The following is an 18,367-nucleotide window of genomic DNA, read 5'->3' on the forward strand; positions in this document are numbered from 1 at the left end:
TGTTACATTAGCACTATAGTATGCTCGTGGCACTCTTACACTATAACTCCTCATGTATCTGACAGTTGTACATTCCCCAGAGTTACATTAGCACTATAGTATGCTCGTGGCACTCTTACACTATAACTCCTCATGTATCTGACAGTTGTACATTCCCCAGTGTCACATTAGCACTATAGTATGCTCGTGTCACTCTTACACAATAACGCCCCATGTATCTGACAGTTGTACATTCCCCAGTGTTACATTAGCACGATAGTATGCTCGTGGCACTCTTACACTATAACTCCCCATGTATCTGACAGTTGTACATTCCCCAGTGTTATATTAGCACTACAGTATGCTCGTGGCACTCTTACACTATAACTCCCCATGTATCTGACAGCTGTACATTCCCCAGTGTTATATTAGCACTACAGTATGCTCGTGGCACTCTTACACTATAACTCCCCATGTATCTGACCGTTGTATATTCCCCAGTGTTACATTAGCACTATAATATGCTCGTGGCACTCTTACACTATAACTCCCCATGTATCTGACAGTTGTACATTCCCCAGTGTCACATTAGCACTATAGTATGCTCGTGTCACTCTTACACAATAACGCCCCATGTATCTGACAGTTGTACATTCCCCAGTGTCACATTAGCACTATAGTATGCTCGTGGCAGTCTTACACTATAACTCCCCATGTATCTGACAGTTGTACATTCCCCAGTGTCACATTAGCACTATAGTATGCTCGTGGCACTCTTACACTATAACTTCCCATGTATTTGACAGTTGTACATTCCCCAGTGTCACATTAGCACTATAATATGCTTGTGTCACTCTTACACTATAACTCCCCATGTATCTGACAGTTGTACATTCCCCAGTGTTACATTAGCACTATAGTATGCTCGTGGCACTCTTACACTATAACTCCCCATATATCTGACAGTTGTACATTCCCCAGTGTCACATTAGCACTATAGTATGCTCGTGGCACTCTTACACGATAACTCCCCATGTATCTGACAGTTGTGCCTGACACAATGTCACATTAGCACTATAGTATGCTCGTGGCACTCTTACACTATAACTCCCCATGTATCTGACAGTTGTACATTCCCCAGTGTTACATTAGCACTATAGTATGCTCGTGGCACTCTTACACTATAACTCCCCATGTATCTGACAGTTGTACATTCCCCAGTGTTACATTAGCACTATAGTATGCTCGTGGCACTCTTACACTATAACTCCCCATGTATCTGAAAGTTGTACATTCCCCAGTGTCACATTAGCACTATAGTATGCTCGTGGCACTCTTACACTATAACTCCCCATGTATCTGACAGTTGTGCCTGACACAATGTCACATTAGCACTATAATATGCTCGTGGCACTCTTACACTATAACTCCCCATGTATCTGACAGTTGTACATTCCTCAGTGTTACATTAGCACTATAGTATGCTCGTGGCACTCTTACACTATAACTCCCCATGTATCTGACAGTTGTACATTCCCCAGTGTCACATTAGCACTATAGTATGCTAGTGGCACTCTTACACTATAACTCCCCATGTATCTGACAGTTGTACATTCCCCAGTGTTACATTAGCACTATAGTATGCTCCTGGCACTCTTACACTATAACTCCCCATGTATCTGACAGTTGTACATTCCCCAGTGTCACATTAGCACTATAGTATGCTCTTGGCACTCTTACACTATAACTCCCCATGTATCTGACAGTTGTGCCTGACACAATGTCACATTAGCACGATAGTATGCTCGTGGCACTCTTACACTATAACTCCTCATGTATCTGACAGTTGTACATTCCCCAGTGTCACATTAGCACTATAGTATGCTCGTGGAACTCTTACACTATAACTCCCCATGTATCTGACAGTTGTACATTCCCCAGTGTCACATTAGCACTATAGTATGCTCGTGGCACTCTTACACTATAACTCCCCAAGTATCTGACAGTTGTACATTCCCCAGTGTTACATTAGCACTATAGTATGCTCGTGGCACTCTTACACTATAACTCCCCATGTATCTGACAGTTGTGCCTGACACAATGTCACATTAGCACTATAATATGCTCGTGGCACTCTTACACTATAACTCCCCATGTATCTGACAGTTGTACATTCCTCAGTGTTACATTAGCACTATAATATGCTCGTGGCACTCTTACACTATAACTCCCCATGTATCTGACAGTTGTACATTCCCCAGTGTCACATTAGCACTATAGTATGCTCTTGGCACTCTTACACTATAACTCCCCATGTATCTGACAGTTGTGCCTGACACAATGTCACATTAGCACTACAGTATGCTCGTGGCACTCTTACACTATAACTCCCCATGTATCTGACAGTTATACATTCCCCAGTGTTACATTAGCACTATAGTATGCTCGTGGCACTCTTACACTATAACTCCTCATGTATCTGACAGTTGTACATTCCCCAGTGTCACATTAGCACTATAGTATGCTCGTGTCACTCTTACACAATAATGCCCCATGAATCTGACAGTTGTACATTCCCCAGTGTTACATTAGCACTACAGTATGCTCGTGGCACTCTTACACTATAACTCCCCATGTATCTGACCGTTGTACATTCCCCAGTGTTACATTAGCACTATAATATGCTCGTGGCACTCTTACACTATAACTCCCCATATATCTAACAGTTGTGCATTCCCCAGTGATACATTAGCACTATAGTATGCTCGTGGCACTCTTACACTATAACTCCCCATGTATCTGACAGTTGTGCATTCCCCAGTGTCACATTAGCACTATAATATGCTCGTGGCACTCTTACACTATAACTCCCCATGTATCTGACAGTTGTGCATTCCCCAGTGTCACATTAGCACTATAATATGCTCGTGGCACTCTTACACTATAACTCCCCATGTATCTGACAGTTGTACATTCCCCAGTGTTACATTAGCACTATAGTATGCTCGTGGCACTCTTACACTATAACTCCCCATGTATCTGACAGTTGTGCATTCCCCAGTGTTACATTAGTACTATAGTATGCTCGTGGCACTCTTACACTATAACGCCCCATGTATCTGACAGTTGCACATTCCCAGTGTCACATTAGCACTATAGTATGCTCGTGGCACTCTTACACGATAACTCCCCATGTATCTGACAGTTGTACATTCCCCAGTGTTACATTAGCACTATAGTATGCTCGTGGCACTCTTACAGTATAACTCCCCATGTATCTGACAGTTGTACATTCCCCAGTGTTACATTAGCACTATAGTATGCTCGTGGCACTCTTACACTATAACTCCCAATGTATCTGACAGTTGTGCATTCCCCAGTGTCACATTAGCACTAAAGTATGCTCGTGGCACTCTTACACTATAACTCCCCATGTATCTGACAGTTGTACATTCCCCAGTGTTACATTAGCACTATAGTATGCTCGTGGCACTCTTACACTATAACTCCTCATGTATCTGGCAGTTGTACATTCCCCAGTGTTACATTAGCACTATAGTATGCTCGTGGCACTCTTACACTATAACTCCTCATGTATCTGACAGTTGTACATTCCCCAGTGTCACATTAGCACTATAGTATGCTCGTGTCACTCTTACACAATAACGCCCCATGTATCTGACAGTTGTACATTCCCCAGTGTTACATTAGCACGATAGTATGCTCGTGGCACACTTACACTATAACTCCCCATGTATCTGACAGTTGTACATTCCCCAGTGTTATATTAGCACTACAGTATGCTCGTGGCACTCTTACACTATAACTCCCCATGTATCTGACCGTTGTACATTCCCCAGTGTTACATTAGCACTATAATATGCTCGTGGCACTCTTACACTATAACTCCCCATGTATCTGACAGTTGTACATTCCCCAGTGTCACATTAGCACTATAGTATGCTCGTGTCACTCTTACACAATAACGCCCCATGTATCTGACAGTTGTACATTCCCCAGTGTCACATTAGCACTATAGTATGCTCGTGGCAGTCTTACACTATAACTCCCCATGTATCTGACAGTTGTACATTCCCCAGTGTCACATTAGCACTATAGTATGCTCGTGGCACTCTTACACTATAACTCCCCATGTATCTGACAGTTGTACATTCCCCAGTGTTACATTAGCACTATAGTATGCTCGTGGCACTCTTACACTATAACTTCCCATGTATCTGACAGTTGTACATTCCCCAGTGTCACATTAGCACTATAGTATGCTTGTGTCACTCTTACACTATAACTCCCCATGTATCTGACAGTTGTACATTCCCCAGTGTTACATTAGCACTATAGTATGCTCGTGGCACTCTTACACTATAACTCCCCATGTATCTGACAGTTGTACATTCCCCAGTGTCACATTAGCACTATAGTATGCTCGTGTCACTCTTACACTATAACTCCCCATGTATCTGACAGTTGTACATTCCCCAGTGTCACATTAGCACTATAGTATGCTCGTGGCACTCTTACACTATAACTCCCCATGTATCTGACAGTTGTACATTCCCCAGTGTCACATTAGCACTATAGTATGCTCGTGTCACTCTTACACTATAACTCCCCATGTATCTGACAGTTGTACATTCCCCAGTGTTACATTAGCACTATAGTATGCTCGTGGCACTCTTACACTATAACTTCCCATGTATCTGACAGTTGTACATTCCCCAGTGTCACATTAGCACTATAGTATGCTTGTGTCACTCTTACACTATAACTCCCCATGTATCTGACAGTTGTACATTCCCCAGTGTTACATTAGCACTATAGTATGCTCGTGGCACTCTTACACTATAACTCCCCATGTATCTGACAGTTGTACATTCCCCAGTGTCACATTAGCACTATAGTATGCTCGTGTCACTCTTACACTATAACTCCCCATGTATCTGACAGTTGTACATTCACCAGTGTCACATTAGCACTATAGTATGCTCGTGGCACTCTTACACTATAACTCCCCATGTATCTGACAGTTGTGCCTGACACAATGTCACATTAGCACTATAATATGCTCGTGGCACTCTTACACTATAACTCCCCATGTATCTGACAGTTGTACATTCCTCAGTGTTACATTAGCACTATAATATGCTCGTGGCACTCTTACACTATAACTCCCCATGTATCTGACAGTTGTACATTCCCCAGTGTCACATTAGCACTATAGTATGCTAGTGGCACTCTTACACTATAACTCCCCATGTATCTGACAGTTGTACATTCCCCAGTGTTACATTAGCACTATAGTATGCTCCTGGCACTCTTACACTATAACTCCCCATGTATCTGACAGTTGTACATTCCCCAGTGTCACATTAGCACTATAGTATGCTCTTGGCACTCTTACACTATAACTCCCCATGTATCTGACAGTTGTGCCTGACACAATGTCACATTAGCACGATAGTATGCTCGTGGCACTCTTACACTATAACTCCTCATGTATCTGACAGTTGTACATTCCCCAGTGTTACATTAGCACTATAGTATGCTTGTGGCACTCTTACACTATAACTCCCAATGTATCTGACAGTTGTACATTCCCCAGTGTTACATTAGCACTATAGTATGCTTGTGTCACTCTTACACTATAACTCCCCCTGTATCTGACAGTTGTACATTCCCCAGTGTTACATTAGCACTATAGTATGCTCGTGGCACTCTTACACTATAACTCCCCATGTATCTGACAGTTGTGCATTCCCCAGTGTCACGTTAGCACTACAGTATGCTCGTGGCACTCTTACACTTTAACTCCCCATTTATCTGACAGTTGTACATTCCCCAGTGTTACATTAGCACTATAGTATGCTCGTGGCACTCTTACACTATAACTCCCCATGTATCTGACAGTTGTACATTCCCCAGTGTTACATTAGCACTATAGTATGCACGTGGCACTCTTACACTATAACTCCCCATGTATCTGACAGTTGTGCATTCCCCAGTGTCACATTAGCACTATAGTATGCTTGTGGCACTCTTACACTATAACTCCCCATGTATCTGACAGTTGTGCATTCCCCAGTGTCACATTAGCACTATAGTATGCTTGTGGCACTCTTACACTATAACTCCCCATGTATCTGACAGTTGTGCATTCCCCAGTGTCACATTAGCACTATAATATGCTCGTGGCACTCTTACACTATAACTCCCCATGTATCTGACAGTTGTACATTCCCCAGTGTTACATTAGCACTATAGTATGCATGTGGCACTCTTACACTATAACTCCCCATGTATCTGACAGTTGTGCATTCCCCAGTGTTACATTAGCACGATAGTATCCTCGTGGCTCTCTTACACTATAACTCCCCATGTATCTGACAGTTGTGCATTCCCCAGTGTCACATTAGCACTATAATATGCTCGTGGCACTCTTACACTATAACTCCCCATGTATCTGACAGTTGTACATTCCCCAGTGTTACATTAGCACTATAGTATGCTCGTGGCACTCTTACACTATAACTCCCCATGTATCTGACACTTGTGCATTCCCCAGTGTCACATTAGCACTATAGTATGCTCGTGGCACTCTTACACTATAACTCCCCATGTATCTGACAGTTGTGCATTCCCCAGTGTCACATTAGCACTATAATATGCTCGTGGCACTCTTACACTATAACTCCCCATGTATCTGACAGTTGTACATTCCCCAGTGTTACATTAGCACTAAAGTATGCACGTGGCACTCTTACACTATAACTCCCCATGTATCTGACAGTTGTGCCTGACACAATGTCACATTAGCACGATAGTATGCTCCTGGCACTCTTACACTATAACTCCCCATGTATCTGACAGTTGTACATTCCCCAGTGTCACATTAGCACTATAGTATGCTCGTGGAACTCTTACACTATAACTCCCCATGTATCTGACAGTTGTACATTCCCCAGTGTCACATTAGCACTATAGTATGCTCGTGGCACTCTTACACTATAACTCCCCATGTATCTGACAGTTGTACATTCCCCAGTGTTACATTAGCACTATAGTATGCTCGTGGCACTCTTACACTATAACTCCCCATGTATCTGACAGTTGTGCCTGACACAATGTCACATTAGCACGATAGTATGCTCCTGGCACTCTTACACTATAACTCCCCATGTATCTGACAGTTGTACATTCCCCAGTGTCACATTAGCACTATAGTATGCTCGTGTCACTCTTACACTATAACTCCCCATGTATCTGACAGTTGTACATTCCCCAGTGTCACATTAGCACTATAGTATGCTCGTGGCACTCTTACACTATAACTCCCCATGTATCTGACAGTTGTACATTCCCCAGTGTCACATTAGCACTATAGTATGCTCGTGGCACTCTTACACTATAACTCCTCATGTATCTGACAGTTGTACATTCCCCAGTGTCACATTAGCACTATAGTATGCTCGTGTCACTCTTACACAATAACGCCCCATGTATCTGACAGTTGTACATTCCCCAGTGTTACATTAGCACGATAGTATGCTCGTGGCACACTTACACTATAACTCCCCATGTATCTGACAGTTGTACATTCCTCAGTGTTACATTAGCACTAGAATATGCTCGTGGCACTCTTACACTATAACTCCCCATGTATCTGACAGTTGTACATTCCCCAGTGTCACATTAGCACTATAGTATGCTCTTGGCACTCTTACACTATAACTCCCCATGTATCTGACAGTTGTGCCTGACACAATGTCACATTAGCACTACAGTATGCTCGTGGCACTCTTACACTATAACTCCCCATGTATCTGACAGTTGTACATTCCCCAGTGTTACATTAGCACTATAGTATGCTCGTGGCACTCTTACACTATAACTCCTCATGTATCTGACAGTTGTACATTCCCCAGTGTCACATTAGCACTATAGTATGCTCGTGTCACTCTTACACAATAATGCCCCATGAATCTGACAGTTGTACATTCCCCAGTGTTACATTAGCACTACAGTATGCTCGTGGCACTCTTACACTATAACTCCCCATGTATCTGACCGTTGTACATTCCCCAGTGTTACATTAGCACTATAATATGCTCGTGGCACTCTTACACTATAACTCCCCATATATCTAACAGTTGTGCATTCCCCAGTGATACATTAGCACTATAGTATGCTCGTGGCACTCTTACACTATAACTCCCCATGTATCTGACAGTTGTGCATTCCCCAGTGTCACATTAGCACTATAATATGCTCGTGGCACTCTTACACTATAACTCCCCATGTATCTGACAGTTGTGCATTCCCCAGTGTCACATTAGCACTATAATATGCTCGTGGCACTCTTACACTATAACTCCCCATGTATCTGACAGTTGTACATTCCCCAGTGTTACATTAGCACTATAGTATGCTCGTGGCACTCTTACACTATAACTCCCCATGTATCTGACAGTTGTGCATTCCCCAGTGTTACATTAGTACTATAGTATGCTCGTGGCACTCTTACACTATAACGCCCCATGTATCTGACAGTTGTACATTCCCAGTGTCACATTAGCACTATAGTATGCTCGTGGCACTCTTACACGATAACTCCCCATGTATCTGACAGTTGTACATTCCCCAGTGTTACATTAGCACTATAGTATGCTCGTGGCACTCTTACAGTATAACTCCCCATGTATCTGACAGTTGTACATTCCCCAGTGTTACATTAGCACTATAGTATGCTCGTGGCACTCTTACACTATAACTCCCAATGTATCTGACAGTTGTGCATTCCCCAGTGTCACATTAGCACTAAAGTATGCTCGTGGCACTCTTACACTATAACTCCCCATGTATCTGACAGTTGTACATTCCCCAGTGTTACATTAGCACTATAGTATGCTCGTGGCACTCTTACACTATAACTCCTCATGTATCTGACAGTTGTACATTCCCCAGTGTTACATTAGCACTATAGTATGCTCGTGGCACTCTTACACTATAACTCCTCATGTATCTGACAGTTGTACATTCCCCAGTGTCACATTAGCACTATAGTATGCTCGTGTCACTCTTACACAATAACGCCCCATGTATCTGACAGTTGTACATTCCCCAGTGTTACATTAGCACGATAGTATGCTCGTGGCACACTTACACTATAACTCCCCATGTATCTGACAGTTGTACATTCCCCAGTGTTATATTAGCACTACAGTATGCTCGTGGCACTCTTACACTATAACTCCCCATGTATCTGACCGTTGTACATTCCCCAGTGTTACATTAGCACTATAATATGCTCGTGGCACTCTTACACTATAACTCCCCATGTATCTGACAGTTGTACATTCCCCAGTGTCACATTAGCACTATAGTATGCTCGTGTCACTCTTACACAATAACTCCCCATGTATCTGACAGTTGTACATTCCCCAGTGTCACATTAGCACTATAGTATGCTCGTGGCACTCTTACACTATAACTCCCCATGTATCTGACAGTTGTACATTCCCCAGTGTCATATTAGCACTATAGTATGCTCGTGGCACTCTTACACTATAACTCCCCATGTATCTGACAGTTGTACATTCCCCAGTGTTACATTAGCACTATAGTATGCTCGTGGCACTCTTACACTATAACTTCCCATGTATCTGACAGTTGTACATTCCCCAGTGTCACATTAGCACTATAGTATGCTTGTGTCACTCTTACACTATAACTCCCCATGTATCTGACAGTTGTACATTCCCCAGTGTTACATTAGCACTATAGTATGCTCGTGGCACTCTTACACTATAACTCCCCATGTATCTGACAGTTGTACATTCCCCAGTGTCACATTAGCACTATAGTATGCTCGTGTCACTCTTACACTATAACTCCCCATGTATCTGACAGTTGTACATTCCCCAGTGTCACATTAGCACTATAGTATGCTCGTGGCACTCTTACACTATAACTCCCCATGTATCTGACAGTTGTACATTCCCCAGTGTCACATTAGCACTATAGTATGCTCGTGTCACTCTTACACTATAACTCCCCATGTATCTGACAGTTGTACATTCCCCAGTGTTACATTAGCACTATAGTATGCTCGTGGCACTCTTACACTATAACTTCCCATGTATCTGACAGTTGTACATTCCCCAGTGTCACATTAGCACTATAGTATGCTTGTGTCACTCTTACACTATAACTCCCCATGTATCTGACAGTTGTACATTCCCCAGTGTTACATTAGCACTATAGTTTGCTCGTGGCACTCTTACACTATAACTCCCCATGTATCTGACAGTTGTACATTCCCCAGTGTTACATTAGCACTATAGTATGCTCGTGTCACTCTTACACTATAACTCCCCATGTATCTGACAGTTGTACATTCCCCAGTGTCACATTAGCACTATAGTATGCTCGTGGCACTCTTACACTATAACTCCCCATGTATCTGACAGTTGTGCCTGACACAATGTCACATTAGCACTATAATATGCTCGTGGCACTCTTACACTATAACTCCCCATGTATCTGACAGTTGTACATTCCTCAGTGTTACATTAGCACTATAATATGCTCGTGGCACTCTTACACTATAACTCCCCATGTATCTGACAGTTGTACATTCCCCAGTGTCACATTAGCACTATAGTATGCTAGTGGCACTCTTACACTATAACTCCCCATGTATCTGACAGTTGTACATTCCCCAGTGTTACATTAGCACTATAGTATGCTCCTGGCACTCTTACACTATAACTCCCCATGTATCTGACAGTTGTACATTCCCCAGTGTCACATTAGCACTATAGTATGCTCTTGGCACTCTTACACTATAACTCCCCATGTATCTGACAGTTGTGCCTGACACAATGTCACATTAGCACGATAGTATGCTCGTGGCACTCTTACACTATAACTCCTCATGTATCTGACAGTTGTACATTCCCCAGTGTTACATTAGCACTATAGTATGCTTGTGGCACTCTTACACTATAACTCCCAATGTATCTGACAGTTGTACATTCCCCAGTGTTACATTAGCACTATAGTATGCTTGTGTCACTCTTACACTATAACTCCCCCTGTATCTGACAGTTGTACATTCCCCAGTGTTACATTAGGACTATAGTATGCTCGTGGCACTCTTACACTATAACTCCCCATGTATCTGACAGTTGTGCATTCCCCAGTGTCACGTTAGCACTACAGTATGCTCGTGGCACTCTTACACTTTAACTCCCCATGTATCTGACAGTTGTACATTCCCCAGTGTTACATTAGCACTATAGTATGCTCGTGGCACTCTTACACTATAACTCCCCATGTATCTGACAGTTGTACATTCCCCAGTGTTACATTAGCACTATAGTATGCACGTGGCACTCTTACACTATAACTCCCCATGTATCTGACAGTTGTGCATTCCCCAGTGTCACATTAGCACTATAGTATGCTTGTGGCACTCTTACACTATAACTCCCCATGTATCTGACAGTTGTGCATTCCCCAGTGTCACATTAGCACTATAGTATGCTTGTGGCACTCTTACACTATAACTCCCCATGTATCTGACAGTTGTGCATTCCCCAGTGTCACATTAGCACTATAATATGCTCGTGGCACTCTTACACTATAACTCCCCATGTATCTGACAGTTGTACATTCCCCAGTGTTACATTAGCACTATAGTATGCATGTGGCACTCTTACACTATAACTCCCCATGTATCTGACAGTTGTGCATTCCCCAGTGTTACATTAGCACGATAGTATCCTCGTGGCTCTCTTACACTATAACTCCCCATGTATCTGACAGTTGTGCATTCCCCAGTGTCACATTAGCACTATAATATGCTCGTGGCACTCTTACACTATAACTCCCCATGTATCTGACAGTTGTACATTCCCCAGTGTTACATTAGCACTATAGTATGCTCGTGGCACTCTTACACTATAACTCCCCATGTATCTGACACTTGTGCATTCCCCAGTGTCACATTAGCACTATAGTATGCTCGTGGCACTCTTACACTATAACTCCCCATGTATCTGACAGTTGTGCATTCCCCAGTGTCACATTAGCACTATAATATGCTCGTGGCACTCTTACACTATAACTCCCCATGTATCTGACAGTTGTACATTCCCCAGTGTTACATTAGCACTAAAGTATGCACGTGGCACTCTTACACTATAACTCCCCATGTATCTGACAGTTGTGCCTGACACAATGTCACATTAGCACGATAGTATGCTCCTGGCACTCTTACACTATAACTCCCCATGTATCTGACAGTTGTACATTCCCCAGTGTCACATTAGCACTATAGTATGCTCGTGGAACTCTTACACTATAACTCCCCATGTATCTGACAGTTGTACATTCCCCAGTGTCACATTAGCACTATAGTATGCTCGTGGCACTCTTACACTATAACTCCCCATGTATCTGACAGTTGTACATTCCCCAGTGTTACATTAGCACTATAGTATGCTCGTGGCACTCTTACACTATAACTCCCCATGTATCTGACAGTTGTGCCTGACACAATGTCACATTAGCACGATAGTATGCTCCTGGCACTCTTACACTATAGTTCCCCATGTATCTGACAGTTGTACATTCCCCAGTGTCACATTAGCACTATAGTATGCTCGTGTCACTCTTACACTATAACTCCCCATGTATCTGACAGTTGTACATTCCCCAGTGTCACATTAGCACTATAGTATGCTCGTGGCACTCTTACACTATAACTCCCCATGTATCTGACAGTTGTACATTCCCCAGTGTCACATTAGCACTATAGTATGCTCGTGGCACTCTTACACTATAACTCCTCATGTATCTGACAGTTGTACATTCCCCAGTGTCACATTAGCACTATAGTATGCTCGTGTCACTCTTACACAATAACGCCCCATGTATCTGACAGTTGTACATTCCCCAGTGTTACATTAGCACGATAGTATGCTCGTGGCACACTTACACTATAACTCCCCATGTATCTGACAGTTGTACATTCCCCAGTGTTATATTAGCACTACAGTATGCTCGTGGCACTCTTACACTATAACTCCCCATGTATCTGACCGTTGTACATTCCCCAGTGTTACATTAGCACTATAATATGCTCGTGGCACTCTTACACTATAACTCCCCATGTATCTGACAGTTGTACATTCCCCAGTGTCACATTAGCACTATAGTATGCTCGTGTCACTCTTACACAATAACGCCCCATGTATCTGACAGTTGTACATTCCCCAGTGTCACATTAGCACTATAGTATGCTCGTGGCAGTCTTACACTATAACTCCCCATGTATCTGACAGTTGTACATTCCCCAGTGTCACATTAGCACTATAGTATGCTCGTGGCACTCTTACACTATAACTTCCCATGTATTTGACAGTTGTACATTCCCCAGTGTCACATTTGCACTATAATATGCTTGTGTCACTCTTACACTATAACTCCCCATGTATCTGACAGTTGTACATTCCCCAGTGTTACCTTAGCACTATAGTATGCTCGTGGCACTCTTACACTATAACTCCCCATGTATCTGACAGTTGTACATTCCCCAGTGTTACATTAGCACTATAGTATGCTCGTGGCACTCTTACACTATAACTCCCCATGTATCTGACAGTTGTACATTCCCCAGTGTTACATTAGCACTATAGTATGCTCGTGGCACTCTTACACTATAACTTCCCATGTATCTGACAGTTGTACATTCCCCAGTGTCACATTAGCACTATAGTATGCTTGTGTCACTCTTACACTATAACTCCCCATGTATCTGACAGTTGTACATTCCCCAGTGTTACATTAGCACTATAGTATGCTCGTGGCACTCTTACACTATAACTCCCCATGTATCTGACAGTTGTACATTCCCCAGTGTCACATTAGCACTATAGTATGCTCGTGTCACTCTTACACTATAACTCCCCATGTATCTGACAGTTGTACATTCCCCAGTGTCACATTAGCACTATAGTATGCTCGTGGCACTCTTACACTATAACTCCCCATGTATCTGACAGTTGTGCCTGACACAATGTCACATTAGCACTATAATATGCTCGTGGCACTCTTACACTATAACTCCCCATGTATCTGACAGTTGTACATTCCTCAGTGTTACATTAGCACTATAATATGCTCGTGGCACTCTTACACTATAACTCCCCATGTATCTGACAGTTGTACATTCCCCAGTGTCACATTAGCACTATAGTATGCTAGTGGCACTCTTACACTATAACTCCCCATGTATCTGACAGTTGTACATTCCCCAGTGTTACATTAGCACTATAGTATGCTCCTGGCACTCTTACACTATAACTCCCCATGTATCTGACAGTTGTACATTCCCCAGTGTCACATTAGCACTATAGTATGCTCTTGGCACTCTTACACTATAACTCCCCATGTATCTGACAGTTGTGCCTGACACAATGTCACATTAGCACGATAGTATGCTCGTGGCACTCTTACACTATAACTCCTCATGTATCTGACAGTTGTACATTCCCCAGTGTTACATTAGCACTATAGTATGCTCGTGGCACTCTTACACTATAACTCCCAATGTATCTGACAGTTGTACATTCCCCAGTGTTACATTAGCACTATAGTATGCTTGTGTCACTCTTACACTATAACTCCCCCTGTATCTGACAGTTGTACATTCCCCAGTGTTACATTAGCACTATAGTATGCTCGTGGCACTCTTACACTATAACTCCCCATGTATCTGACAGTTGTGCATTCCCCAGTGTCACGTTAGCACTATAGTATGCTCGTGGCACTCTTACACTTTAACTCCCCATGTATCTGACAGTTGTACATTCCCCAGTGTTACATTAGCACTATAGTATGCTCGTGGCACTCTTACACTATAACTCCCCATGTATCTGACAGTTGTACATTCCCCAGTGTTACATTAGCACTATAGTATGCACGTGGCACTCTTACACTATAACTCCCCATGTATCTGACAGTTGTGCATTCCCCAGTGTCACATTAGCACTATAGTATGCTTGTGGCACTCTTACACTATAACTCCCCATGTATCTGACAGTTGTGCATTCCCCAGTGTCACATTAGCACTATAGTATGCTTGTGGCACTCTTACACTATAACTCCCCATGTATCTGACAGTTGTGCATTCCCCAGTGTCACATTAGCACTATAATATGCTCGTGGCACTCTTACACTATAACTCCCCATGTATCTGACAGTTGTACATTCCCCAGTGTTACATTAGCACTATAGTATGCATGTGGCACTCTTACACTATAACTCCCCATGTATCTGACAGTTGTGCATTCCCCAGTGTTACATTAGCACGATAGTATCCTCGTGACTCTCTTACACTATAACTCCCCATGTATCTGACAGTTGTGCATTCCCCAGTGTCACATTAGCACTATAATATGCTCGTGGCACTCTTACACTATAACTCCCCATGTATCTGACAGTTGTACATTCCCCAGTGTTACATTAGCACTATAGTATGCTCGTGGCACTCTTACACTATAACTCCCCATGTATCTGACACTTGTGCATTCCCCAGTGTCACATTAGCACTATAGTATGCTCGTGGCACTCTAACACTATAACTCCCCATGTATCTGACAGTTGTGCATTCCCCAGTGTCACATTAGCACTATAATATGCTCGTGGCACTCTTACACTATAACTCCCCATGTATCTGACAGTTGTACATTCCCCAGTGTTACATTAGCACTAAAGTATGCACGTGGCACTCTTACACTATAACTCCCCATGTATCTGACAGTTGTGCCTGACACAATGTCACATTAGCACGATAGTATGCTCCTGGCACTCTTACACTATAACTCCCCATGTATCTGACAGTTGTAGATTCCCCAGTGTCACATTAGCACTATAGTATGCTCGTGGAACTCTTACACTATAACTCCCCATGTATCTGACAGTTGTACATTCCCCAGTGTCACATTAGCACTATAGTATGCTCGTGGCACTCTTACACTATAAATCCCCATGTATCTGACAGTTGTACATTCCCCAGTGTTACATTGGCACTATAGTATGCTCGTGGCACTCTTACACTATAACTCCCCATGTATCTGACAGTTGTGCCTGACACAATGTCACATTAGCACGATAGTATGCTCCTGGCACTCTTACACTATAACTCCCCATGTATCTGACAGTTGTACATTCCCCAGTGTCACATTAGCACTATAGTATGCTCGTGTCACTCTTACACTATAACTCCCCATGTATCTGACAGTTGTACATTCCCCAGTGTCACATTAGCACTATAGTATGCTCGTGGCACTCTTACACTATAACTCCCCATGTATCTGACAGTTGTACATTCCCCAGTGTCACATTAGCACTATAGTATGCTCGTGGCACTCTTACACTATAACTCCCCATGTATCTGACAGTTGTGCCTGACACAATGTCACATTAGCACTATAATATGCTCGTGGCACTCTTACACTATAACTCCCCATGTATCTGACAGTTGTACATTCCTCAGTGTTACATTAGCACTATAATATGCTCGTGGCACTCTTACACTATAACTCCCCATGTATCTGACAGTTGTACATTCCCCAGTGTCACATTAGCACTATAGTATGCTAGTGGCACTCTTACACTATAACTCCCCATGTATCTGACAGTTGTACATTCCCCAGTGTTACATTAGCACTATAGTATGCTCCTGGCACTCTTACACTATAACTCCCCATGTATCTGACAGTTGTACATTCCCCAGTGTCACATTAGCACTATAGTATGCTCTTGGCACTCTTACACTATAACTCCCCATGTATCTGACAGTTGTACATTCCCCAGTGTTACATTAGCACTATAGTATGTATGATAATGTATCAAATTGATAAAAGCAGTGCACTGTAGTGAGTATACCATATTCCTGGGAATGCTGTATAATGTACCATATGTATAATATTTTATCATATGATCCTGTTTATATATTACACATGAATGCACTCTACATGTGATAGAGGACTCTATTACTGGTCGTCCAGGGTCTAAACCTCACTGAGACCTGCATTAGGTCTAGTAAAGGTGAAATTCATGCCACTGTTACAATTTTTTTTAACTATCTAAGCTCTTAACACTGGGATGACTTAATTGTAGGTAATTGAATGAAAGCAGAACTATAATGGTAAAGCCCACAGCCCAGAGGTAACAGGGGTGCATCATGATTGCCCACTTTAATTGGCAGGAAGGTGAGTCTTGGTGTCGTTCCAACAGAAGTGAACCCAGCACCCATGTTCATCAGTGGTCCCTGCTCCACCAGGTAACTGGCCCTCTAATAGGGTAACAATGTATAATTTGAGGTCTGGAACCTGACACCTAAAGGAGAGGGGTGGGACCACAAACAATGGGGCCCACCGGGGATTTCCCCTGTACCCCTGTGGGCCAGGCTGACCCTGTTAAAGAGTCACCAGACGAGGGAGGCAGAGAGTATAGCTGCTCACCTACTGTCATAACACTTTGCCACCTGTAACTACAGGTATAACTTGTAAATAATACTATATATAAATACAATAGCTAAATAGGATTATACTTTATATTTAAGTACAATACTTACTGTCCACCCTGAGCTCAGCCTTGGTTGAAGCTACCCCCATTCTGTTTTCAGCCAGACATCTGTAGACCCCCATGTCTTGGGGTATGACAGCGGTGATGATGAGCTGGTGACATCCCTCCTGGTCCTCGTTGATCATATAATGGTCATCTTCTTCAATCACCTTCCCGTCTTTAAACCAGCGCACACTTGGCATCGGTTTCCCAATTACGACACAGTCAAAACTGACCGGGTAGCCATCTTGAACCTCCTGGTTTTGGAGTTCCGTAATAAATATCGGAGCTACAATATATATATATATTTAAATAACATATAATAACTGCGAAAGGCGCATCATATAAAAGCATTATAGTAACGTGTGAAAGCCCTAAAAAACAGAGGCAATGTATAAAAACAAAAGTCACACGCTCTAATGTTTTATGCAAATAATGGCGAGTATTGTGATTGATTTGTCTCTATGACGCACTGATAAATATTTAATTCATCGCCCCTCTACACACAGCACTTCACTATGAGGACTATAAATAGATTATAATTCTAAGTATCTTCATCTTTCCTTAGATTTCTCATAGACCTTCTATGTAGTTCTCGCTGCAGGTCTTCCTAAATTTGCTTGATAATTACGAGGCTGTTTGCTCAGGATTGGGTAAAGAAGGTCGACAAATAAAAAGGTTGAAAATGATTTGGTTGACACAGGAAGGTCGACATGACAAAATGGCAACAGCCGAG

General features: G+C 42.6%; 1 protein-coding gene across 27 annotated transcripts in view; it reads right to left on the reverse strand.

Moving 5' to 3' along the window:
- The window catches only part of OBSCN (obscurin, cytoskeletal calmodulin and titin-interacting RhoGEF), a 646,947-nt gene that overhangs the window by 339,945 nt on the left and 288,635 nt on the right, over positions 1 to 18,367 (reverse strand). For all 27 annotated transcript variants that reach the window (XM_088467488.1, XM_088467486.1, XM_088467498.1 and 24 more), the window contains one exon: positions 17,642 to 17,920. In XM_088467488.1, coding sequence (XP_088323614.1) covers positions 17,642 to 17,920 — 279 coding nt within the window. The remainder of the gene's footprint in view (positions 1 to 17,641; positions 17,921 to 18,367) is intronic.

The sequence above is a fragment of the Taudactylus pleione genome, unplaced genomic scaffold (assembly GCF_031769625.1).
Source record: "Taudactylus pleione unplaced genomic scaffold, aTauple2 ptg000071l, whole genome shotgun sequence".
Taxonomy (NCBI): Eukaryota; Metazoa; Chordata; class Amphibia; order Anura; family Myobatrachidae; genus Taudactylus; species Taudactylus pleione.